We start from the raw sequence: 26,692 nt of genomic DNA, 5'->3' as shown, positions 1-26,692 counted from the left end.
TATATTTATATGCCAATAACTTGTCTCTTCTCACCTCACYGATCCCTGAAAAAGCAATAAAAATTACTAGAGCAAATTCTCCTGAATTAAGACRAATTCTGAGTAATAATGTATCTCTACCTATCTATTTTTATAAAGATTGATCCTTCCTGTAGGGCTTTTCAAACTTCAAGTTTAGTGGGTGGCAAGCACTGTGACTGGCATGACACCTAGAAAGAGGGAACATTCCAAAACAAATCACACCACTTGAGGATTTTAAATTAGAGGTGAACCCATAGAGAGTAATGGAAAGAGCACATTTTCTGTAATTAAATTAGAGACATCAACTTTTGAGAGTCTGACAGTCCTTCTGTAGTAACCCTAACCCAACATTAAGCAAATGTTGATCACTTCGTACTTGAGTCAGCCCAGGATGACTCTGTGCACTGATCCATAGTGGAAGGTCACCTTCAGCAAATGAGAAAATGCATTTCTAAACAATTTGAACAAACTATTAATTTTAGGTTGAGGTAGTGTTCATTTGGTAATCTGAAAGCCTCAATGAGCTAGTGCTCCACTGAAGCACAGGAAGTTGTTTTGCAGATTTAAGAGGTCAGAGGRACAGATTTACTACGTACACATAGGAACAATCAGACCTGCCTTCTCTCCTACAACCGGGTGAGACAAGACAATTCTGCCACCTTACTGTCGAGCTGTTTATCTGATGACACACTAAAAAAAGAAATGAATAGATTTATGAATCATAAAATTATACTAACTGCAGCRGATGATGAAATTCATGACTCAGGCTGCTAAGATTACCATGTTCCAAATTATACTACTTGCATTTCTTTTATTTATTGCTTTGCAGCTAGTGTAATTTGTAGTTATCATCAATTAAACGACAGTCATAAACGGAACTTTTAAAGAATAAAAAAATTAATCGTGATGTTGAGCCAAAAAGCAAACAAAAATGTCAAAAGATTAACTTTATAAATGCCCTGAGGCAYGGTGTTAAGATATTAACAGAACTTGCCAGTCTGTCAGCATGCTCTGACTAGAAAATTTTCAATACACCGAGTATTTATTAAACCAGGTTTGGCATTTTGGCTYACCTAACAGCACTAACAGGTTGTTTGCTGACGCTCTGTTTTTGCAAAGGACTAAACCTGTAACTTCTGGTGGAGTTAGGACCCACAGGAGTTAATACTGTTTATGGGTGTATGAATAGTGTATGGGTGGCATATATAGGCACTATCAAGTACTCCTCAGATGAACTGCTTACAGCAACTTCCAGTGCAAATTTATCAAAACCTGTCTTTTTTAGAGAGATTTTCATTGAAACAGAAATACCCAGGAAGGAAGAAGAGGCATTCAAAAACTCAGCCACTGGTATCCAGAATCTCCCCCAGTTCCCCACACCATTTCTGGCTGCAACAGTAGGCACAGAAGACTATAAATAAGAGTGAGATTTTTGATCCTGTCTTTTAAGAATAACGCTTCCCTAGGAAAACAGTGGGAAAATCTGCAGCAGAGGCTGGAAGTCTATTATTAATTTGGAAGGAGAAAGGCTGCTCTGTGACAAATCCCTACAGCATACCCAAATGATCAGCCTCACAGTTTAGGCACAACAGCAGCCCCACTTGCAAATGGCACCAGGAAATAAATAAAAGAGTCTCCAAGAGAACACTAGCACCAAACAATTCTCACTATCTACAACAGCAAAATTTTTAGGGACAACAGGAGGAATTAATACTGAAATACAAAGTCTATGCCGAGTCATAGTGACTGAACTATAAAGCCCTGACAGCAAAAGACATCTCAAGAATGTAAAAGCTTTGTAGATATGTCACTGTAATACAACAAATTCAGGCTCTGGACAACAAAATATTTGAAAAAAATATTAGGAAAAAGGCATTAGTGTAAACATACTGTCGTCCAATCACAACAACTTTGAAATATTTATTTCTTTCATGTGATCTGTTGGAAACTGTGTCCTTAACTGAGGCTTAAAGTCACAACCAGCCTTCAAGGAGAGCTTGGTTTGGCTTTTGTGCAATTACCATTTTGCCAGTTATCTTAAATTGGGAGAAGGAAGAAAAGTTGCTGTGGAAGAGAACTACATTTCCCAACAACAAATTTCAACTTTCAGCAAAGTTCTATGAGGAAAAGGAAAGTTTTTCAAAAAGCACCGCTTCTACTTTTAGCAGCCCTCACCTGCATCTCCTGTTCTAGAGGTCAGTGGGCTTTTCCTTTGGGCTATTCACTCAGCTTTCATCACAGTAGTTGGACCAAAGCATCTGAACTCTACTTGCTCCAAAAGAATTCTCCTGGTTTCTCTCCTGAGAGAGATTAAATCGATCCTGTAAACTGAAATGTTTGTGCACAAAGAAATCCTGAGTTGTGCTGGCKGTACAGATTCACACTGCATGTGACTTTAATGCTGCACAAGACTTCTTGCGTGTTTATTCAGTGTTTCAGCTGGTAGGACTTGTGCAGCTTGCAATTTACCATAGTTCRTGCAAACACAGCATAAAAATGTGAAGCGTGCTAATCACCACTTAAAAATCCTTTACAGAGCATCAGGACACTGGAAAGACTGTCTGCTGGATACATAACTCTTATTCTCCTCCCAGAATTGTCCCTGTATCTACTCCAGTGCTGCCTTGGCAGAGCAATAACTTACCCCACACCAGGGTACATCAGGCAGCGCTATTAAGAACTTGCATTTCACAGATTTTCAGATTCCAGTAACACCACAAGAGACTGTCTTTGAGAGCAACAGAGAAACTTCGTTACCACAGTAGGGAGAGAGAACAGGAGAAAAGCTCTCAAGAAGCTGGTTAGAAAGAAAAGCTTCAGCAATGCATGGAAGGCTCACCAAGTGATGGAGAGGAGATTGTTCCCTCAGCCCTGGAGCTAACTGCAWGCATCCAAGGCTGTAACATGCACATGTACAGCACAAACATCCTAGGCCACATCTGGGAGAGRAGAAAACCCAAGACATACCTGATATGGGCAAAACCTGCTGTTGAGTCATTTGAAGGAAGATTGTGTTATACCTCAAAGCCCCAAGGCTCACACTCACCGTTTTCTTTGATTTCAAACAAGGACTCTTTCTCCAGATCTGTCAAGTGTGTGAGTACCCAGTGTAATCATGACAGGGATTACAGGTCTTGGCTTTACTGAAACACCAGGCCATGGAGTCGGAAAAGATCAGAAAGAAGCCAGAGGGCTGCTAAATTGACATATTAAACTTAAATACCCTATTCAGAATATTAGCAACTTCTGGTCCACAGTGGGACTGCCAAGATGAGACAGAACAGATCYGGTCTGCTTGACTGTGCTACCAACAGTTAAGGTTGCAGGAAAGTTGAACAGCTGCAAGTCCACAAGTGCAGAAAGGTGAGTCAGGGAGTTCTGGCAAGCTTTTCATCTCTGCAGCACAGCACGGGGAAGGGGGTCCCACCCTCAGGCTGCTAAATAGCAACACAGCAGGTGCCAAATACAAACCAGCACCACATCACACAGCAGGGCAAACCTTGTTCCTCTCCACCTGTTGGCAACATAACCTACAGCATTAACACACAGATGCTAGACATACATAATATACTGAAACACATTTACAAAAAATCCAATTCAGCATTTTAACTCAGGCTTCTACGTGGTGTGGCCTTGATGTATTGCAGTCCCTGAATCTAAAGCTGCCGAAACCTGACTGCAACATTTGAGCCCGTGTGCCACCACCACATGTGGTAAGAGCAGATTTAGGACAATTTTARAATTGTTTATCTAGCCATGGTGTGTTTGCTGTGAAAAACACACAGTACAAGACAACTGCTGCAGGAGCTATGGCACAGCCCATTATCTTAGTGCCTGTCAGCACACTCTCAGAAATCTGAGGAAAGTTTTCACCAGGGTTTTAAATTATGTGAATGAAGATCAAGCTCTCAAACATTCATCACAGTCTAGATAGTCATCAACTTGTAAGCTATGAGACTCCTGATTTGAAATCAGGATAAATTCATGCCAATTTCCTTGCACTTGGGGAAATTAAGTGACTGCAGATGAAATCAATCTTTGCCCATTTAGGGGAAGTTCTTGAGGCAGTTACCTGTGAAGGAATATAATTTAACCTGCAGGCAATACACACGTGCAGGAAAAAAAATTGTTAAAATACCTGTAAGTGTTGGTAAGGGCTCTTAACTAGCAGAAATCTATTTTGAAGTACAAAATACCCACCTCAACCCTTCTCAAAACTACACAGGCACAAGTGTTAAATGCTAACAATGTGAGCAGCAATGTACCTGGAAAGATGTAGTAAAATTATTATAGATATTAAGGCAGGAATGAAGAGTAGGAGGTTTTGAACAGAAGGGCAGGATTCTACAGAGCTGGCCAGAGGTGCAGCATTCAGAAATTAAAGAGTTCCAAAGTATGGAGAAATGCTGGTGTTCTCCCAGCCTGCTGAAAGAACTCCTCTTCCCAAAGAAAACCAGCCTCATTGGAGGTCTGCAGGCTGGGTTGGATAGAGCCAGAGGAGAAGGTTGCCCTGAAGAGGGCATTTCCTCTGAAATAACTTTGTTATCACATCTACAGCCTGGAAGGTGACTGCAGTGGCAGAGTGGGTGTGAGGCACTGAGCAAAAGCCAGGGCTGATTCCAAAGCACAGCTGGTGAACATCGAGGTGAGGAGTGTGGAGAACACGACTCTGTACAAGTAACAGGTAACAATCCTTACAAAAGAAAGTCATCCAATACCTTGGGAGGGAACAGCATGATTATCATTAAAGGCTGTAAGGAGTTGTGAATGCCTTGGATCCATGACAGCTGAATACCTWACTTCCCAGAAAAGCAATACCCAGCCCCTGGCAGGCCCTCACCACCCTGGTCTGTGCAAGGACACTGCCCAAAGCTGCAGATTGCTGATACCAAGGAAGATGGAGACAAGTTTCCTTYGGGCTTCTTAGAAGAAGCAGCAAGCGAGTAAGAAGGCAGAGGGTTCCTACAGGATCATTTCAACCTCTCTTCCCTATCCTCCAAGCACCATCCAGCCTGAAGAGATGAAGCTGAAAGAGATGTCTCCATCCGCACAGCAGGCAGCCCATTACCATGGATTAATATTCAGCTTTGGCAGGAGAGCTGCGCAGCCTGACCCTGAACCAACCTCTTTTCTGAGGGCCTCCGGCAAGTGAGAAATAAAAAGAAAGCCAGAGCTACAAAATTACCATAGAAAATGTCAAAGTAGAAACAAACAGAGCTGGTGACACTAAAACTTTAATCAACCTTTAGTTCGAATAGAAAAGGCTCATACGTATTGAAAGGTTTCATATTACTTAGAGCTAGTGAAGAGATTCTAAAGAAAAATAAATTGCAGATTATTCAATCAAACATACATGAAGACTTCTGGTTTCAGAAAATCAAGGTTAGCAATTTGGAGATTTAAGTACACTTTAGTTTGAATGGACTCTGGAGCAGGAAAACCAGGAAAAAAATTATTCTTAACATTTTTACACAGCATCAATGACAGATACAAACCATCAGGTTAGTCTAACCTTTTTTCAGTGTTTAACATTGATTGAAATTTGAGTTCCCATTTTATTAACAGTGAAAGACKGCAATCAGTATTTAGAAAGCATTCAATTTCACAAAACTTGTGAACTGTTTATGTTCATTGACAAGGTATTATTCTTCTGTGATTTCTGTAATGAAAATATTTATTCTACTAGCCAAAAATTCTACATAAAAATAATTTTAACAAAGATTTTACTGTCATTGGTTTTGCACACATTAAAGAAATTCAAAAAACCATCATTATTCAACGAAAAGAAGATGAAGCATCTTCCATATAAAAAAAAAMCCCTAATTTTTGTTTAAGGATAGAAAAACAAGCCTAATATCAGACATGAATCTGCCAAGGGTATTTTCTATCCATTGTGGACCATTTTATGGTACCTGAGGGCTCCCCAAATCCCCTGGTGGGGCTGCTTGCCTGCTACAGACTGCATCTTGACATTCTTCATCCCACAACAAGCAGCTTCAGTAATTCTGCAAAACAGCAGTTTGCCAGCAGCACTGTCCAAGAGCAGCACCCAGAGGCCAAAGAAATATACTGCTACAGCAACACTGCACACTCGGACCTGCTCCTTTCTGAGAAGAAATTAAAGCCTTCATCAAGATAAACAACAAYTTCCTGTAAAGATAAAGAGCTGACAAAACTCTTTCAACAGAAATATCAACAGCAAAGTGTTGCAGGCAAACAAACCCACTCATGAAAATCACACCCTCAATARCTACTGCAAAAAAACATTTAATAACATATGATATATGCACACACAGTAATGCAAAGCAAGCTAACAGTAGTTTTTGTTAATGTGTGTGTAGATTATTTTGGTTGGCAGCAGCACTGCAAAGGAGCAACTAGAAGAATGACTGCTGTCTAGAAAGCCAATTACATTTTTCMAAGTCAAAAAGAAAAGAGAAATGGTGCTCACCATTTCTTTTACCCATTGTCAAAGCAGGATATTGGAGTTTTTACATAAATCCTGAAGGCAGTTGCTGTAAGAACAACTGGTCTATGCAATAAAAACAAACCTTCAGCAAAAAAATAATGCCCTAGAGCATCTTTAAGAAGAATATGTTATCTGGAATCAGAGCATGAAGAGGGATAGAAAACTCAATAAAAAAACTACAAAACTACTCACTAAAGCTTCATCTTAAAGATCTCTGGCATCTAACAAGACTAACCTCTTTAAATTCAAAACCTACATGTAAGCAAAAGGCTGACAAATCAATAATACAATCAGTAAAATCACACTTATAAGCCCAAATACTTTATTAGAATAAAACATACTTAAAAGAAAACACAACAAAGACTGTATAATCTCAAAAAATGGATGCACCTACCAAACCTTTTATACCTTGAGATTTCAGATTAGGTCAATGATTTCAAAACCAAACAAAAACAGAAGTCTTAAAGAAACACCTGATGGAAAATTGCTCATCTGTTGAGTGGGGTTTGCTTCATTCTCCTCAGTTAATCACTTTTTCCCCATCTGTTTTCTCAGARTTATATTTTTCATGTGGCTCATACTCTTCACCTGGTTTGCAGTGAAACTGGAATCGCATCAACTGTGAGGAAGCAATCATTCCTCAACACCTGCTCAGGCATCCGACTGTTACAGCAGAACAAATGCAGGAAAAGAGATTTAACTTTATCATCCTACAAACAGAAGGAAAAGGATTTCATCAGAAAGCAAAACAAACTCGATTACAAATAACAACGAGCATTTGATGARCACATGTTGTAAGTGCTTATGGCCTAAAGCCCTGATAAAATGTTGTACCATAGCATTCCCAATGGACAGCAACACTCAACATCACAGTGCTCATTAACAAAATACAAGTTAATCTTCAGCACCAGATCTGTCAACCCATTGCCAGCAAAATTCMCAGAAGAGCATGAGTTTTAGAAATTCTGAAATATTAATTCACTGAAATACKATAAATTGCAGAAATACAGAAGTTTGTCTTTCTACTGAGAATGMACAAAACAGGTGTCATTCGCTTTCTATAACTTCACCTTTATCTGTTTTAATATTATTTTTTCTCTCTACAAGAGCACAGGGAAGAAAAAAACATAGCAATGGACTCTAAATCAACAGCAGCTATTTTGCCATTAAACCTTCACTTACACTTAGGCTCTCTGGATTTATCAGCAGGGATTACATGCCTAAATACTTAGCACATTAACAGCACTAGGCTCCACACACAAACCATAAATCCTCTGCTCCACACATATGCATAAACATCAGCTGCTGAGGAGAAAGAGCACACGCTGAATTTGGATAAGAGCACTAAAAGAAAAACAATATCAGAAATTGAGATTACCAAAACTTGAAAGGAATAGGATCTTCCCATAGGAAGGCTTGCTTGTTCATAGTTTCCAAGCCAGGAACTCCTCTGACCCAGGACAATATTAACAGCAAAATACAGGAATACTGCACATGCCTCACCTATCCCTAATTCACACAGGCAGAAGGATACAGTGCAAGGGATTGTACACAAGTAGTCAAAAACTTGCAGACAGAAATAAGCGATTTCCAACTCTTTCACTTATTATCAGAGTGACTCTGGAGAATTAGTCAATCCCCAAGTAACCTGAAATCTGGGTTAAAACATGAGATCTGAAAACTGCAGATCTTGCAGGCATAAAGGATTGTTCAATATTTATAAAACATTGTGAATACTCGAAGGAAAATCTCTAGCTAAGAGGATCCAAACACATGCARAGAAAGACAAGAGTGAACCATGACTACACACTTAAAATTAAAGTGAAGAAAATCTGAGCATTTGCARAGGTTGAAAAGCTTTGTACTTTGACAGTACATTTGACAATATCTTGAAATGCATATTTGCATTTCAAGATACTGTCAAATGTCTGTCAACAACAAATATCCCCTTCTCACATTAAAGAAACTGAAAATCAACTCCACAAGGAATACAGCAGTAGGACAACATTTTATCRTATTTACTCCATTTCATCATGTTTGATCTTACTTGCTTTTTTATTTTTTTTAAATACACAAAACTGGATGCCAAAACACACCAACACTGAATTTTGGTTTGGCTAAATGAGTGGCTGCAAGGTCTTACTGCTAAACATTGCTCTTTCTACAGTTACCTAACATTAATATCCTTGTTTTAAAGCCCTATGTTATTTTCTTGTGGCAATTTTACATTTGCTGAAAACAACAAAAATTTTACTAGTTTCAAGTGTGCAATTCCTCTGGGCMCGAGATTGAGATGGAAGGGAAATTACCAGTCTGTCAGGAGCCTGCAGATGGGCATGGAGATTAATTCYGAATAAGCTGATTACAGATAAAGCACTTTAAAGCAAAATAGATTTTCCCCAAGAACTGGGACAAGGATTAACAGCCAGAGGTCTAAAAGATTCCCCAAGAAACAGCTGAAAGATATTTATTAGTATTAGAGTTCTTAGTAAAACTCTCATCTATATTTCTATGCACTGCAGGGAGCACAGATTGCTTTCTGGTGGACTTTAGTGTTTGGGGCACGTGCATGTACACACATCCAGAGTGAATCCTTAAAAACTGCCAGCAGTGGTATATTGATAAAGATTGTATCACCTGACAAAAACAAAACTAAATGCTTCTTTTCATCAGGCAAAAAAAAAAGTCAAAGAAATTTGCTCTTATTAATAACTGTAAAACTTATTAATCTGCTGAAAAAAATACCAGATGATTTCATTAATGGTTCTTAAGAGCAGTTCTTTGCACTTCCGAGGGTACCTGTGACAGAAGAACACAGAAGTATAATACCCTGAAACTGGCCATTTAAACTTGGATTTGCATACTTGAGATCTTATTTATTAAACATTATCACATCAGAAGTTTTATGGAAAGCAGAAGTGAACCAAGTCATTCTAATGTCCCAAGAAATCTTTTCTACATCCTTGAAGTAAGTTTCCCTTATGCATGAGGGAAAGTTAGGGCATTTTAGTATCTAAGGATTATTATGCATAATCCTGAATGCTGCTTTGGGCAGACAGTTCTGTGCAAGTTCTGTGAAATATTTTTAAAACCCCCTTGCTTCCCCTAATGTTCAGCCATGAAGTGCTGAATCTTCTTTTCTACAGTATTGTGTGTTTCATGAGAATCACTTCATTTTTAATAAAAAACCAATTAACTATAATGAGCAATAAGACACATTATTTACAGGATAACCTCCCTGTTCAAATGTTGCATATTTTATTCTTCTGTTTTCCAYGGTAGCATCCCACTAGAAATAATTTTGCAGAAGGATTTAGTTGGCAGYCCTGTGCATTATCAGTAATGCTTTCACCACTGCAGAAAAGGGTTGAAGTGAAGCTATTAAAGGACATGCTGTAGAGAAGTCACATAATAAAACTAAAATAAAACAAGATTGTTTATAGTACTGAGTTATAGGCGGTGACACACAAATTGTCCTGCCCGGACACTGGAGCCACTACAGTGGTGTTGGTCTGGTACTGCACCATGACAGTTTCTGAACCTAAACACAGCAATCAGAATGCAATAAGCTCATAATGAGCACAACTCTTGTAATTTACCTCCATGAAGAAAAAGTCATCTCTGTAAAGCTGGCAAATCATTAACACACAAGTATAACTAGGAAAGAGGAATTTATTGTTTGGTCTTAGCTCCTGGCCAGAAGACTGAAAGGCTGTGGGAAATAGTTACACAAGGAAAGACAAGCACTCAGGTAAAGAATGCACAGACATGAGGCTATAAAATTACATGCCTATGATTAGCATCCAAGAGAAAGATAAGTTAGTGAAGATTGACTTCAAAGAGGGAGAGCCAARTTGTGAAGCATGAAGGGGCACAGATCTGCTTCTTATTCCCAGAGTCACTGAGACACTAGGCAAGGACAAGCTTGAAAAAAGAGTCTGCAAATAGGGTTCCAGGAGGCACCAGCTGCTGTCATAAGACAGGCAGAGAATAATAGTTGAGAGTAGAAAGAAAGAAAACTGCAACAATTTGCATCATGCAGGCTTCACTTATATCTGTAGATTTGTTTCAGAAGCAGAGAAGAAGTCATGGCACAAAAAAAACCCCAAACRAATGAAGAAAAGACACAGTACCCTTTTTTCAACTGCATTTTCATTATTAAAATCGAATTTGGCTRGTTTATTAATGCTCAAACACTGCGCAGTAATAATGTAGTAAGATAGATGGAAAAAGTCARCTTCCTGACTTCAGAAAATATAGGTTTCTAATACAAATGCCTCCTTTGAAGCTGAATCTCAATGACTTGGAGAGTAAGTCTGTAATATGGAGTCATTCAATTAATTATTAGTTCTTGGAGAAGTTGCTCCTCTGAGGTCTGAGTTAGATATTAAGAAAACTCTGGAGCTTTCTACCTTTTCAATCGTGATTTTATTTGTGCATACTATCTAGAATTCTACAAATAGCCAATTAAGAACATTTTCTCAGCCCAGCACTTTAAATCAAATATTTCACTTCAAAATCCAACCAAACACCTCTTGTCTTTCTTATCGGAAAATTGACATTCCATGACAATATCTACCTCAGGTACTGTGTGTGTTTTATGCCAAACTTCTGGTTTGAATTCAAAGCTGTAAATGAAAATMTATATAATACATAACACTGGTGGGTTTTCCCCTTTAGTTTAACAAAACCAAACATCACTCAAGAAGATTCACCAGGTTCCAAATGAAAATGGATTGACATGAAAAAATGACAAGAAAAGACTGTTTTCTAATTTTGCAGCTGGGTAAAAAATGCAAGGGGCTCAAATTTCCCTGACACAGAAATGAGAGGAAAAAAATCAGAAGAAACTTTTAGAGGTCAAAAGAAAGAGACTTCTAGAAATATGACTGAGAAGTCCATGCCCACGTTGTATGTTAAAGGAATGCTGAGTGGAAAGCACACTCTGACAAATGTGAACTTCGTACTCATAAACCAAGAAAAATCCCCCAGCCTTCACTCTTACCCAGAAGCATAAATGAGCACAGCATTTTTCAAACACTCCCTGAAGGTTAAGCTGAAAATACCTTTGTTCTGAGTGATTACATAGACAGCAAAAGTTTAGCYAGTGCTGGGCTCTTTGGGACACAGATCAGCAGAGAACTCAGAAAATCACTGTATTTTTGAGGTGGCACCACTATTAAATGAGGGAGAAYGTAATTTCAGATGCCCAACATGAAACTGGAAACTGCTGAACRAAACACTAAGAATTTTCCATCAAATGATCAATGCAACACCARGTCTGAGCTGGAGATTAGTTACATGTGGAGCAATCTGAAATCCAGCTGCAAACTTGGATGAGGTTTCTGAATGCCCATCTTGCTGTACCCCAGCTATTCTCTTCAAGAAGAATCACTTATTTGTAAAACTGTCTTTGTTTCTTTGGGTTTTGTTTTTTTTGTTGTTGTTTATGGTGGGTTTTTTTACATCTTCTTTTATCCTCACTTCTGCCTGCAAAAACCACTAGAACAGAGGAAGAACTGGATAACAAATAGCAAAAGTGTTCWAACTAAATCCTACCATGTTAATAATTTATAACCATCTATGATATCAAAGCTACACTGTAGTTAATCTATTTCATCACTCATTCATTCAAATAGAAAAATGACTTAATTTTAAGCAACTGCTTTTATTGGGAATAAAACACAATGAAGAGTGACTTTTATATGAGTCAGCTTCMTCTTCTCAGCACAGGTAACCRRCAGAGKTTTCCCATCAGCCTGCAGTTCACAKCTGTGTTWGGAATTGGTTTTAAAATACAAMAGCACARAAGGATTTATYGAAGCCATCACTGTAGAGATGATGGAACTGCCAGCATTTCTCAGCAAGACCTGCCCATATACCTGGAGCTCCAGCTAGTACTCATTGAACCAGTTCAATAAATGAACTGGTGTAATGCTCATGCAAAATCACTGCATAGGATCATCAGCACTTGCTGGATTGCTTGTGGCTTTTCAGATTTGGGAGCTTTCCTGAGTTGGGGAGGCAGCAATACGGTGCCARAAGACAACAAGGAGGCAGAGGAAATGGTGTCCAACACACCACCTAATCAGGAAAGAAGGCTGCTTTCTCCTCCCTGGCATACCAAGCACTAAGAAAGTATTAAACTTCATAAGGTGGCAAAGAACACAAAGGGCAAAACTTCTCAAATAAAAAAAAAAAAAAATTACAAATACAGAAAGACATTCAGTGCTATTTTGAAGAACTTTCATTCTGCCAGGTTGTTGTCAAAAAGTGGTACAATTCCCTGCCTATGACAGTTGGAATTGAATTTTATGTGAAGTAAAAGAGGAAGGTTTTTTGATGTCATTTCAAAATCATTTGATGTCATTTTGTAATCATCACACTGCATTAGGAATWGGAACATCTGTGTATAATTCTCACTCTGCTATTACACCAAACAACAGTAATCTGCTTTAAAAACAGCTTCCATAACATAGTTCTGGAGKTGAATGTATTCTCAAATGCTTATTTTACTACATCTCCTTCCTGTAAACCAAAGAGAATCTCTGAAAAACTAATCACTGAGAAAGGTATTCCCTTTATTTATGCCACATGTTCTAGCCTTTTACCTAATTGTTTCCTATGTCAAACAGGTTTTTTTTAAATTTATTTTAATTAGCTGGTCTCAAAAAAAAGTAGCAGCAATGTCATTAATCTACCAGCAACACCAGGTTCCATAATTCATTCCCTTTTTTTCTCCACTAAACAGACATTTCCTTCATGTCACCTCATTATTCAAGAATCCTTCTCCCAGTAGGTTTCCTTAGTGCATCTCACTCTAAATCCCTCTTGGGAGTTTACTGCCCCTTTACAATGCTTAGAGGCAAACCTGCAGGTTCTTTTTTTCCTTAAGCATCATCATCAGAATAATTAAKGTGCAATCAAACCAAGAGCAGTGAAGCTGAAGAAGTATTTACCTTCTTTAAACCTCTCTGAGAAATAGTGGCAAACCCTGAAAACTGGAGCAGATGCTGACTTCTGTCACCAAGGAGAAGATATACACATTTTCAATAAAGTTAAAGGTAACCAGCACAGCAGAAAGAGCTGGACTAAACTGTTCATGCTGTGAACAGCACCAGAGGGAATCAGTTAAAAACACTGTGCCATGGCTGGGGACTGAAGAAAAGTCTATGAATTGATTTTTTTTCTTGGTGATTGGTTAGTGGAGTTTTTCTGGTTTTTTTACACCATTCAAGACTTGTCTCAAGGGTCTGTAAAACTTGCATATTTAAAGGCAAAACTGAATTCAAAAAACACAAATTGTTCTACATTGCCACCATTTACTTGGAATAGACAAAATTAATGTTTCTAAACAAATCTGAAAAACAGCAGACAAAAACACCAACAYTATAACATTTTTCTACTTTCCCAAAGTTGCTCTTTTTAATCAGTTTGCTCCTTAGCTGGGCCTTCAAGRTTTTCACAGCTTTCTTAACAGATAATAAGTAGTTAGTAACATTTCTTCTATCCAGCCATTCCTCTGCCTTGTTCAAACTAGGAGGAAAAGAAAAAAATCAGAAATCATTAAATCCTTCTCTTGTCATATGTTTTACACAAAAGCATTAGAGAAACAGCCTGGAGCCTGTTTCAATTCAGCTTTTCAGGGTCTTTCCCCACAGAAGAGTGTTTTCATTGTGTTTCTTTTTAATTACATTAACAATCTTCTGAAAAAAACAAACATTCTACTTCAAGCTCAATTCCCTTAAGCTACATACTACTCATTTGTCATGAATCTACAGATTCCAGCTTTTACTCCTTTTTTAAAAAAAAAAAAAATATTTCTTTATATTTAAATGTATGAAATGAATTATAGGCTAAGGCAATGTACCACTGGGATTCTGAAGYTTTAATCCAACCAACCTCTCATCACCAACATGCTCCAAGAATTTTCTTCCAAAAAAATAAAGGGACGTTTATCAAAAAGAAATTGTATCAGAAAGGGTTACCTGTATGGATCAGTATYCTGTATGGATAGAAATAAATAAGGCATAAACTCACCTCAACACTCCTAAGTATCTGTTCTGTATGACAGTGATCATACTTTGCTCTTGGTGAATTTTATATATAACTTTATTGTAAGAACCCACAATTACTCCCTTCTGTGCTTCATCTTGCTCCTGTACTGAGTTAGAGAGAGAGTGAGTAAAGATTGGGAGTCATTCTTCATTTATACACAACAATGTTTAAGACGTAAAACCTTTACTGAGAAATTCCATTATGAATGGAAAAATTAATTTATCAGATTATTCTCTCTCTTCTTATAGAGATTCTAAAAGGGAAATTACCAAGGCTAAGAGTTCATCCAAGAGTTTCAATAGAATAAAACTGACTGGCACTTCTATGCTGAAGTCCAGTTTCATATTCCACATGCTATTAAAGAATTATTTTTAAGGCTAGCATGGTTATAATAGATATGGAACATTAAAGCAGGCACCAAGTGAGAGTCTCAGTGGTTTTATCACTGAGAGCAGTAACACACAGACTAAACTCMGTGGTTTTTGTTAGTATGATGCTACATCAAAGGACAGGTGCAACATTTACTGAAATATCCATTCTCTGGCACAGCAGGGACTCTCATTGCAGAGAAAATGMGAGTACCTCAGGGTCAGCAAAACAGAATGGAGGAAATGCTTATCAGAAAATGGAAACAACTGAGGAAAGGGCTAACACCAGCACAGAAAACAAATACTGGTAAGGCAAGGACACCTGTCCCATGCAAAATGAAAGGGATGGAAAACTGTTAACCTCTCAAGACTGGAAAAAGTAAATTTATGTATTCGCATTGACCCAGGGAGGCAACCCATTATTTCAAACAGAACTTTTGCCTGTATTTTTAGCACATGAACTAAAACTTGGTAAAGCTCAAAGAAAGCTGCTTGGCACATAGAAAGAGAAGAACCAATATTACTAGTATTTCTTAGTTAAGCCAACCCAAACTTTTCAAGAATTTCATTCTCACCCCCACCATGAACCAGTTCCTCTGAAACAGAAGACATTTCTGGCATCAAGTTATAACATTTCAAGGAGAAGGAAGGGAAAAAAAAATCCACCAAGTAATCAGCCTTGCAATTGAAAATAAGAAGTTAGCAATCAAAGAGCAAATAGAAGAAAGAAATACAAGGAGTTAGACCTCCTAGGAATATGATYAGGATTTGAGTCAGATCCCACCTCACACTTGAGTAATTATAACAATTTCTAGAACTAATAGATTTGAGATTCACCAGGCAAAAATTAAGTTAATTATTCCCTTGATYGGGTTTTATTTTCCTAATCTCATTTTGCTTTTTAGCAAAATAGGAAACAGCAGAAGAATCAAAATCCCTCTCCTATTGTGTTTCATGCCAAAAATCAAAATGTGCTGCTCACACAGCAGTACATGAAATTTCCATTCCTTTGTGGTACTGCCTGAGATAAGGCACATCCTGGGCTCTATTTCACAGTTTATCAAGTGTGGCATGAGGTTAAAGATTTTACCAGGAAACCATAAGTACTTTCACAGAAGTCAGAAATAACTTAGCTTCAAGGCATAAGATGCAGAGAGGTCAAAGAAAAATCAGTAAGATCAGCTTATATTTACACTGACTATTGTTTTTAGTGAAGTTTTGGTGCTCATATCTGCAGAAGAAAAGCTGTTATACTGGCAGCCAGAAGTAAAATAGAAATATGGTCCTGTATTTAACAGGCAAGACACACTGTCATAAGAGAAACTTGCAATCCACACCTTGTTAATTTACCTATCAAACTTGTGTATTYCACTAAATATTGTGAAAATACTTTATTGTCTTAACCTTAAAGGAACTAAAAACAAAAAGTTGCTCCCAAAAGCCTGGAGATGCATACTGGAAAGGAGCCACACAGGCTCAGAAAATTTCCTTGTCTGTCACTGACCCATTTCCTATTGTACAGATTCTCATAAATACTACAGTAGATAARTTTGGACTCAGACAGAGAGGAAGAGGAGTATGTATTTAAAATAAAGAGTAGGAAAACACTTCAAAGAAGGATTTCCTCTACACAATTGCTCACCCTTTTTTAAAGGAGGTGGAAGTTAAATTGCAACAGAAAAATTGCATATAAAAAGTTGAAGTGACTAAGAAGGATAAATGAAAATTTCTTCCTTGATCTACCACCAGTGCTCTACCAGCYCATCCCAAATTTCTGTACATTTCCTGCATGTCTGAAGCTTTGCAGAAAGGGTCAGATTTGAAATAGGCAAACCATAGTTGCCACTGTTCTAACAAACTTCAGCCATGGYTCTACATGCAGAACACTCTGAATTGCAACCACACAAACCCACCTGTGTGTTTGTTTGCCCCCTCTAATAACCAACATGATTATAAACAGCTGTGRATATTTAATTATAATATATTTATAATATAATTATATTCATTAACATTAAACTCCACATGACATGCACCAAGCCCAACGTGCTGCATCTGGCCCCAGTAAATGCTTTGGGTACAGGGAAATGCAAGAGCAGGAAACTTCACTATGAGAGGGCACCACCCTTGTGATTTTGTTCAACTCACATGGGTAGGGAGGTTGTGCTGACACAAAYTGAGAACATTTACATAAAATGGTGACAAGAAGGAAATCGAGGAAGCTGCACCTGCAGGAATGGAGAAGCGGCTGACAGCCCTTCCAGGAAGATTGAGTCCTAGACTGAGGAAAAAAAACATAGATATTAAGCACAGAGATAGGAAATTCTCGAAGTTACCTCCCTACCTTGTGCTTTCATTACAAGTAGAACTCAGTGAATGGTAATTCACTTTCACCCTCCATCTCCTTTAAAGAGAAATAGCCTGCACCCAACTTCAGTGCTCCAAACCTCCTACAACTCAGACTGAGACAGAGCTTCAGAAAGCTACTGCAGAATGGTACACACTTTACTTGTATAAATTCTCTGCACTCAGAGAAAAAAAATCTATTATATATTTGTCTGCGGCCTATACCTACATCTCATCCAGTCAGAATGGCTGTTTTTTTATAATCATCTTTCATCACCACCTTCAGCAACATTTTTGAACTAGAACATTTAAAAATCTGAAATCTTTCTATCCAAAGGCCATTTGAAAGGACTAATTAAAGCATTTCAGTCAGACAACGAAAATGGAACACACCCAAAGTTACACTTGCATAAAAATACAGACATGTGTGTTTTCTTTTGAGATGAATCTTTTATATAAACTCAGCTCACTGCACCAAGAATAAAGGAAAATTAACACTCTATTCCTCAATGTATTACCTTTCCCTCTGTATTGAGACTCTGAGATTTAGAGCAGTTGCTCATATGCAAAACTCCCTGCCACAAAGAGTTGTCTCTGCTAATGCCTATTCCTCACAGGCTCAGATAGACAATGTCATATTTCATAATTTTCACCAACAAGAAAGATTGATTGTTCGTCTTACCTTTGATATGTCACTGAACCAGTCAGCAAGAATTTGCAAAGTTGTGTCCATATTATTTCTGACATGAGTTAATTTCTTTGTTTTAACACTCTTCCACTCAAAAAACTGTTGAAACTCCTCCTGAGTCATCTGCTTCAGAATCTTGACCATACCTCATCTCCAGAGAAGCTGTCATCTCTTGTGYGTCAAGTGAATCAAACAAAAACAGGTTCGCATATCAGATGAATTCTGTGACCACATATGACCTAATAAAAACCAAGATTCATGTAACACAGAAAAAGTTAGCATTATCTGCTGATCTAAAAATACTTTTATGATGAAAGTCTCTTTCTATACCCAGTAGTATATTTTACTTTATACCCAGAAGTATATTTTACTTTATTTTACTTTCCTTTCAGATCGTATCAGTATGTCTACTAGAAAATCCAATGCATAAAAGAATCTCACACAGAGATCATTGAGTGAGTTATAAACTGAAAGCATGGAAGAAAAATATACTACAAAAAGCTTAGCAGCTCATAAGATGTTATTTGTATTCTACACACTTCTCCCCAATGGATTTAAAGTCACTCTCATCAGGATAAAGAGCTAAATGGRGTTCAATTTGTAATGCTCCTCAGAGAACTGCTCAAACTCAGAAAAAAATCTGGAAATGTATTCAGAAAACAAAGTGAATTTTTGCTAAGAAACATGGTGAGTAGTCAAGGAATGCTGCTGAATGTAAAGCCTTTTGACCCTTGAAATGCAGAGGTGAGAACAACCAGTTAGAACACCGAGAAAATGACCAAGAGCAGCACCAGAGGATGGAACAGCAGTGGCCTCCCCTGAGCGCTGCAGGTACTCTGCAGGTGAGGAAGGGAGTTTTACCAATTTTGTAGAACTATGCACAATGATGTCACAACCTGAACTARCACTACAGACACACCACAGCAAAAGTTCAGATTGGGGCCAAAAGAATAAGAATTTCCTCACATTATAATTACAGAAAACAGTGGCCAAAAAAAACCCAAACGGTATTTTATAAAAATTGCAAACCTACATTCATAACAATAGCTGCTACAATGAACAGCATTCATTCAGTACAATCAACTGTTTAAACAGCAATTTCCAGCTGAGCCAAATGTTATGAACTCTGTATAGATATGCTTGCCTCTAAACAATTACCATTTATGGAGGCTATTTAAACCATTCGAGTTCACAACAGAATTTTCTCACATTTTTTCCAATAGCTGGGATACAATACCCCAGGACACACATGGGTAGAAAATGTCMGGGCAAGGTAAAAGCCAGATCCAAATGGAACATGCTGAAGGAGCGAGATAAAATCMCCCATTTAATAGCAACAGAAGTGGGTAACAGAGCAGAGAAAAGTGATCAGTAACAGTTTCACATCCAATATCACACTCTGTTTACAAAAATAATAGCACTAGTCACATCAGAAGGGTATCTGCATGTATTCCATCAGGCTGTCCATAGGGACAGAATCCTGTAAGTTATGTTCTTATTTCTTCCCATTTATTTTTCATACTAYAAACATAGTTCCCTAAAACACTAACAATTTCACCAGCATGTGGGTGCAGAAGCAGGTTCCAGCTCCTTAMACAAGAGAGGACCAGCAACTGTTAATCTAAAGCTCCAAATTCAATCAACACGCCTACTAGCAGCATTTCAGTGCCCCTTCAAATATTTCCAAAACGCTTTTAAAATTCCTGTACTGCTGTACAATTAGCTAGAAGATGCTTGATGCCYACCACCTAGTGGATTTGCACTGCATAACATTTGAGCGTGCATGCACAGAGAAATCTCCAAACCAACTATAAAACGGGAMAAAAACTACAAACAGCACATCCACAACTTCTGTCCATTTGAAGAAGCAGGATGCTCACAGAACATCCAGTGATAAAGAGCCATGGAATGTTACCTATCCAGTATCTTTTTCCAATTAGATACTATCTGTATATCAGACTAATTAAAAAATAAAAATAAAAAAAATAATAAAATAAAAAAAAAAGTGGATCCAACATTTTTTAATGACATTGAAATATAATTCCATTGGAAACTGAATTATTCCATGAAAATTTGAATGCTTCAATTCAATACTGCTGCTCCAACMTTACACAGATTATGTGCATACTGTAGTCTTGGCAATTATTTATAAGAATGCAATCTCATATATGTGTGGATGAATAAATCTCTGGAGTTTGTACAAACAAGCTGCTCAAACATGGACAAAAATTTCTCCTCTCCAGACACATTTGCACAGTCAAAATTAGGGGAAGTAATATTTCTGAAATAAAAATGAAGAATATAAATTATTTCTAGTAGCAAGGGACAGTAAAATTTCTATTGGCAAAGTCAACCGCCAGAAGTTCTTACTGCCACTACAGAGCCTATTTCCCATCCACATCCTTAATTTCTGTTGTTGGGTTGGCTGGGAGGGAAGGATAAAATCTTGGTAGGGAAGGATAAAATCCAACCACAAAAACACCCTACCACAATTCACAGCACTTTTTAATTGTAGATTCTCGCATTAACACTCGACTTCTACTAAATATTCTGCAGTTTGTGAAGTCTTGTTAATCACTAGGCACAGTACCATAAAAGAAAAGCTGTTGCTAAAATCCATGATCTAGATAATAATTTGCCTTTGGGAATAAAATATCTTAGGAGACCAGGATCACAAGTACCAGTGAGAACTACAGGTGTCAGCTGCATGGCTTAACTTGGAGCTGTAACCTAAACCTTCATCTGCTGCTGTCAGGTCTCCAACTATGAAATGTTTCACACTGAAAAAACACCCTCAGCAGGTTCTCAGTGTTTCAAAATCAATTCTGATCAGAGCAACATCCTCTCCTGTAATGTCCTTGGGTGCTCAAAGAGTGGAGGTTGATCCACTTCCAAAATTAATTCTGATGCTGCTGAATACAAGTTCTGCTGCACCTCATCTCACTTGATAATCAATTCATCTCTTTCTTCCTATGCAGAAGGAAAAGCAAGTCAGCAATTCTCACCCAAAGAATGCAGAAGCTGATTTAAAAAAAAAAAAAAAACACACACACATTAATCCCTACTAAGTATGAGTAATAACACATGCCTGACTAGGAATGAGTGAAAAATCAAATTTTTTTAACCTCTAATCCTATGACAACTACACAGAGTAAAAACATGACTGCATGATCAGACAACTAAAGGAAGAGTTTCTGCATGACTGTTGATAGCAGCAATGGGAGCCTTAACTTTTACTGAAAACTTAAAATGACCTAGTTGTCCTCCAGTTTTTTATTATATTACAGAAACTAAAATTTGAATTATCCACACTTCCATACATCTGAAATAACATCCACAATGTCAGAATGCAAAAGATTTCTGAAAAGAATTCTCAAGAATTTAAAAAATTGTTGCCTTCTAGCAGGAAAAACAGGTGACCTGTGAGCTCCTTATTGATTATCTGGAGAAAAATCATTAAAGTAAAAATWATGTTGTAGAAACAAAACAGAAACAAAACTTCCTTGAATGACTGGCAGGATTAGTTAGAGGAATCCCATATTCATATCAGACAAGGTACCCAACAGATGCACCAAAAACAAACCTTTTGAAATGGATGAAAGAAGTTAAAAATCCATACTCAKAAGCAGGCTTGCTTTTCACTGTGATTTAACCCTACATGTCCACAGAAATATGAAAATATATGTGAACGTGGAAGACAAAGCTACAGTTTTACAGACTTGATGTAAAGGTTTGCCCTACACKCATCTCCAAAAATAGAAAGGTAAGTAAAATTATCTCTAACTCACTGTCCTAATGTGTTCTCTCTCTTCCCTACCACACTCACCTCAAAATCATGGAAAGTGGAGGGCAGTTGGTAAGGAAGCAGGACACACCAGAAGAGTTGGCAGGTTTCACATGGAGCCAAAGAACAATCAAATTAACATCTCCTACTGAMAAGCACTACATAATACAAATGTGTCTGCAGATACATTTAAAAGGAGTATACAAAAACACAGGTTCGAAAGTGCTTTTAAATTTAGTTTACTTCACGAAAACTTAGAAGTGGACTTCACCAGGAATTTTTAAGAATCCACAGAAGATTGACTAGAAATCTTTTACTTGGAACAGACAAGGGCAGAATGAGATCCAATTGTTGGAAACTGAAATGGATAAACTCCAACTAAAAATAAACCCCCAAGTTGTAGCACACATTGCTTTGAAAACTTAGATTGGCAATTGAACAGTTGCTGTAATTCAGCCAGACATTAATGGGCTGGATAACAAAAACCAGCCGATTAAATTCTGCTATAGAAGGTGAATAGAATTTATTGCTTCAACACTTAAAAATATGAAAAAAAAAATAGAAAATATTCAGTAGGCACTCCTGCACTTTTGGGCATCTCTGATGACGAAAAGCACACACCTTTGACAAATTTCCTGCTGTTTTTCCTGCATAAGAACTAGTTTGTAAAAAAATACTGTAGAGTGCTGCATGAAAAATGATAACGACCCCAAGTCACAGAAGAACATTTTCCGAGACAAAGATTTCCACAGGTTACTAATTCAAAAACTTGAGCAATAGAAACTTAAGGCAGCAGAAGATTCAACCAGGCAACCAAACTCCAGTTAATACCAGTTCAAGCACAAGAGAAAATTTAACAGTCTACACATGACTAGAAGAAAAACCAGGAGCTCAACAGATTGCTTGGGAGCCACAGGACAAATCTCCTTCCAACCTGTGGACACAAGACAATTCATGGCTCAGATAATGCCCATTAGAGAAAACTTCACAGGACATTACGTACACAGGCAGCACTGTAATAGTATGCTCTACAAAGATGCAAGCTCTTCACACCAGCAAACAGCAGAATTAAATTCCTTCAAAACAGGCAAAAGGTTTCTCAAACTACAAAATTTAGTTTATTAAAACCACCACCACCACCAAAAACCACCATGCAAACACCTGCACAAACAACCCCACACAACCAATCACCTGACTCATTCACCTTCCAAGCTAGCTTATCACCTTGTTTCTGATAACTACAGCAATGCTTAAGAAACTACACAAGAGAAGGTTTTGGCTCCCTTAATTGCAAATTACTAGTTTGCAGTATGTGGAATAGTTAAAGTTGGCATCAGCTTGGATCCTGAAGTAGTTCAAATTATCCCACTCTCTCCCATTTTTTTAATGAAATTAATAGCTCCCATTTTTAAAGTATTAACATGATTATTTTTTCCGCCTTCCCACAAAAAAAAAAGCTGAATGTGTGTACTAGAGTCTCCAATCAGTTTCCAAATTGAAGTCACAAATTAAGAGACACATCCACCTAAAACTAACTACAGTGTCTGAAAAGTCAGTATGTATATTACACCCCATAACTATGAATGCCTTCTTAAGATGCAATCAAGGGAACTTCTAACTACCACTGTTCTTTTATTTGTAATGAAATTCTGTTGCCATTCTGTCAGGAATGCTTCATAGAAGAGCTGGTAAACYGATCAGCAGCACTACATTCTTATTTGGACTCAGAATTTACATCAAATTCTAAGAGTTTTGAAATTCTTTTTAAGCGTTTCCCCTCCCACAGAACCATCTCTGTTAGTTTCATACACACCATGTCCCAGTGATATCCCAGTCCACTGATTATCTCCTTGTGTTTCCAATACATATATTATGCAAATACTTTATTAAGAACAAATGTTCCAGTCACTCATCTTTATTTTTGGGACAGTATCCAGGAGAGACACAGTTAAACCTGCATAAACCAGCTAAGAAAGCACAGGCAATGAAAACTGAAATAATGCCATTTACTCTGCACCCAAACTTCATTGGGTTTGCTCACACCTGTGATAGTTGTTTGACATGAACCAGGTTTTCCCAAAGCAAGACAAGATGTTTGGTTCCAAGAGCTTAAAAACAAGTGAGACTTGTGACAGAGAGAGAGGGCACCAGCACTTCAGGGAGCTTGAAGGAAGACTACATTGCTCAGGCAACTGAACAGCAAAATTTAACTCAGTAAAGCCAGTTTTGACAGTTAGGYTGACAGATTAAGCAGAATTAAACAGTCTGCTTCAGTTTAATAGCCAGCTATCTCATCCATCTGTTTGAGTTCATTGGGCTTCCTGTACAGTGGATTTACATGTACTTCATTTTAACTGAGCTGGAAAAAAAATCAGTGACATCATCACTCTTGGCTGCGYTATGAAAAAATATTTGCTAGCCTACCTACAGTCGGTATAATTTAAGTAGGCATGACAGACAGAATAACAAGCTCATCCTTTTACCACATGCTCTTGGACATTTCTTCTATTTGAAAACACCGTGGCCAAGATTCTATGGAATGGTACAACACAGAAAATAGATCCTTAAAAATGAAAATTACTCTCAGCAAAATAAGTTGAGTCACTACACTGTGCATTAAACCAGGACAACCTTTGTGGCTCCACAGCTATAGCACGATTCCAGCAAAAGTCGTGTTCTGTATCCTTCACCTACCAAAGATTTCAAAATACTTAGGACAAATTCCACAAGAGCCTTCAGATGTCCTGCTTGCAGCTGCTGCTTAGTCATCTYCAAAACTGCATTAATTCTGCAGGGAGCTCCACACTTCCACACTCATTACTATTTCTGAACMTTTTGCAGCACTCAGGCACTCTGGGGGATACCTGACATTCAGCAGAACTCCTCTCTTCTTCATTGTTCCCTATTTTAAATACTTGTGAGACTGCTATGATAACTTCCCTGCTTCAGATAGCAAGATTTTCTTTTTATAATGGCTTTTTTTTTTTTTTTTTTTTTTTTTTNAAGTCAGAAGATTTCATGTCACCGTTCATTTGCACCTCAGCTCAGGCAACCAGGAATAATGTCAGCATCGGTGAGGGGATGGGGTGGGGGGTGTGGTGCTCCTGTACAAAAATAGTTTTCAAGACACACATGAGGCCACACATTGTCAACACCAAACAAGAGGGCTGCACAAATACATGTGGAGCTACCAGAAGCATCAAAGTGCTGTAAGCTCATTTCAGCAGCATTTCAAGCATTTTGACAGTGTAAGACAACGCATCATGCAGACATGACTTCATTGTTAGCTTTTCACAACAGAAACAGGTGACAATGCCCAGACTGTYTAATATTTCAACCATTTAATACATAAGTAGTCTTCAAGAATGAGAGCCCTTTTCATGAAAAGGGCTTATCATGGAAGAATGCTACATGTTGGGGTTAGGAACACATTAAAAAAAAAGTAAAACCCCAAAACACCTGACACATGCTGTCACCAGAACGGCATCAAAGGATCTCCCTCCTCTACCCAATAAATGCCTTTGAGACTCCCTGGTCTCACCACTGAATCTGCATCTGTTTTAACTTTGCTCCACATTAGCAGTTTTCTTTCCTTTTATCTCCAACCCCACCGAGTCAAAGCCAAACTGGACAGTGACAAATTGTCAAACCACTTCCTAGACAGCTTTGCTTTACTTGTGAATTATTGTCTAACACGTCTTTTGGACCCAATGAGCTCCATCACCACTATGATCTCCAGAAAACTGCAACTGCTACTGTTTCACCTTGRACCGGGAAAGTTTGTGAAAGTCAATCCCTAAATAGTCCTGCCCCACAACCTAGCTGTTCTTCTACACACTCCTCCCCCATTCAGGATGCAACACTAAAATTTCACCTGTTTATTAACACTTACCTTAATGTTATCAAGTTTAAACATTGAAATTGGGGGTTAGCAAATAAAATAATTTCTCTTCTCCGACAACAATCAAACGTATGTCATACTCTAGATGTTTTCCCTTCACAAGCAACAAAAGCAGAACTTATTTGGGTTCTCCTTGTAGCTCATTTTCTGGCCCATTTCACGAGCTGTTAAATTCAGTATAAAACATCTTCTTAAGCAAACATATTTACGGTGGTTTAGGTTACACTGGAAAACATCCACAATATATTTGCTGTCATTCTCCCAGATGCAAAAGCACCGTCCCTTCCCTGCCTTTCCACAGCGCCTGCCGCAGAGCAGGGAACCATCCCGTTCCCGTTCCCATTCCCAAAAGCGGCACATCCTCATCACACAGCTCCGCCAGCACACGCAGGCAGGTTTCCTCAGGTCTGTGGCTCCAGAAAAGCTGCACTAGATGGCAGCTTCCCCCCGTACAAGTCCCTTTTCCCGCACCAGCACATTCCCATGTGCCATCCCAGGAGGGGAGCACACACTAAGGGGMCACATTCTGCTTCAAGGAGAGGATTTGAAGGCAGGCGCTGAAGCTGCACAGCTGAAGCTCTTTCTAACTAAAATAGAACAGAAACCTTTTAGTTGCCATGTTCTAATTTCCCTGTATTTCTTCACAAAAGCAAGAACGTGTCAAAAAGTCTAGGTTTAACACAGACAAAAAATRAAACTCCACAAATACCTCGGTTGTGGCAAAGATAGCAAGGTTTTTGATGTTATCTAGTGAAGGACAGATGTTTTCATGCTGTGCTGACGCTGTCCAGCTACACTTATAAAACTCAAATACTATGTCAATAGCTRTTAAATTCTGCTTTCTGAGAAAAAATTAATTCCAATCTACCACATTTCTGCATAACTGAATCCTCTTTTGAGCTGAGTCATGCTCTGTCCAAGTCTTCTGCATTTTTTCAAGGAATGCAGAACAGTGAGAAAAACTTCTATAACCACTTTCACAGCTTGTTCCCCAAAACAATTGTTCTTATTTGTGTGTCTACATTGTGAGGAGGAAACAACATTTTACCAGGATTTTTTT

General features: G+C 38.1%; 1 protein-coding gene across 1 annotated transcript in view; it reads right to left on the bottom strand.

Moving 5' to 3' along the window:
• Positions 1-6,951: 6,951 nt before the first annotated feature.
• The window catches only part of STK31 (serine/threonine kinase 31), a gene marked incomplete at its 5' end in the record, with an annotated part of 28,622 nt that continues 8,881 nt past the window's right edge, over positions 6,952-26,692 (bottom strand). The window contains 10 exon segments of the mRNA XM_057365440.1: positions 6,952-7,082; positions 7,084-7,200; positions 13,879-14,026; positions 14,531-14,654; positions 15,492-15,556; positions 17,949-18,062; positions 18,064-18,123; positions 20,799-20,917; positions 26,501-26,580; positions 26,583-26,650. Of these exon segments, the coding sequence (XP_057221423.1) occupies positions 7,011-7,082; positions 7,084-7,200; positions 13,879-14,026; positions 14,531-14,654; positions 15,492-15,556; positions 17,949-18,062; positions 18,064-18,123; positions 20,799-20,917; positions 26,501-26,580; positions 26,583-26,650 (967 nt within the window).

Source organism: Malurus melanocephalus, unplaced genomic scaffold, assembly GCF_030028575.1.
Source record: "Malurus melanocephalus ecotype Western Australia unplaced genomic scaffold, MMel_1.1 scaffold_53, whole genome shotgun sequence".
NCBI classification, from domain to species: Eukaryota; Metazoa; Chordata; class Aves; order Passeriformes; family Maluridae; genus Malurus; species Malurus melanocephalus.
This window is presented reverse-complemented; position numbering and strand designations above follow the sequence as displayed.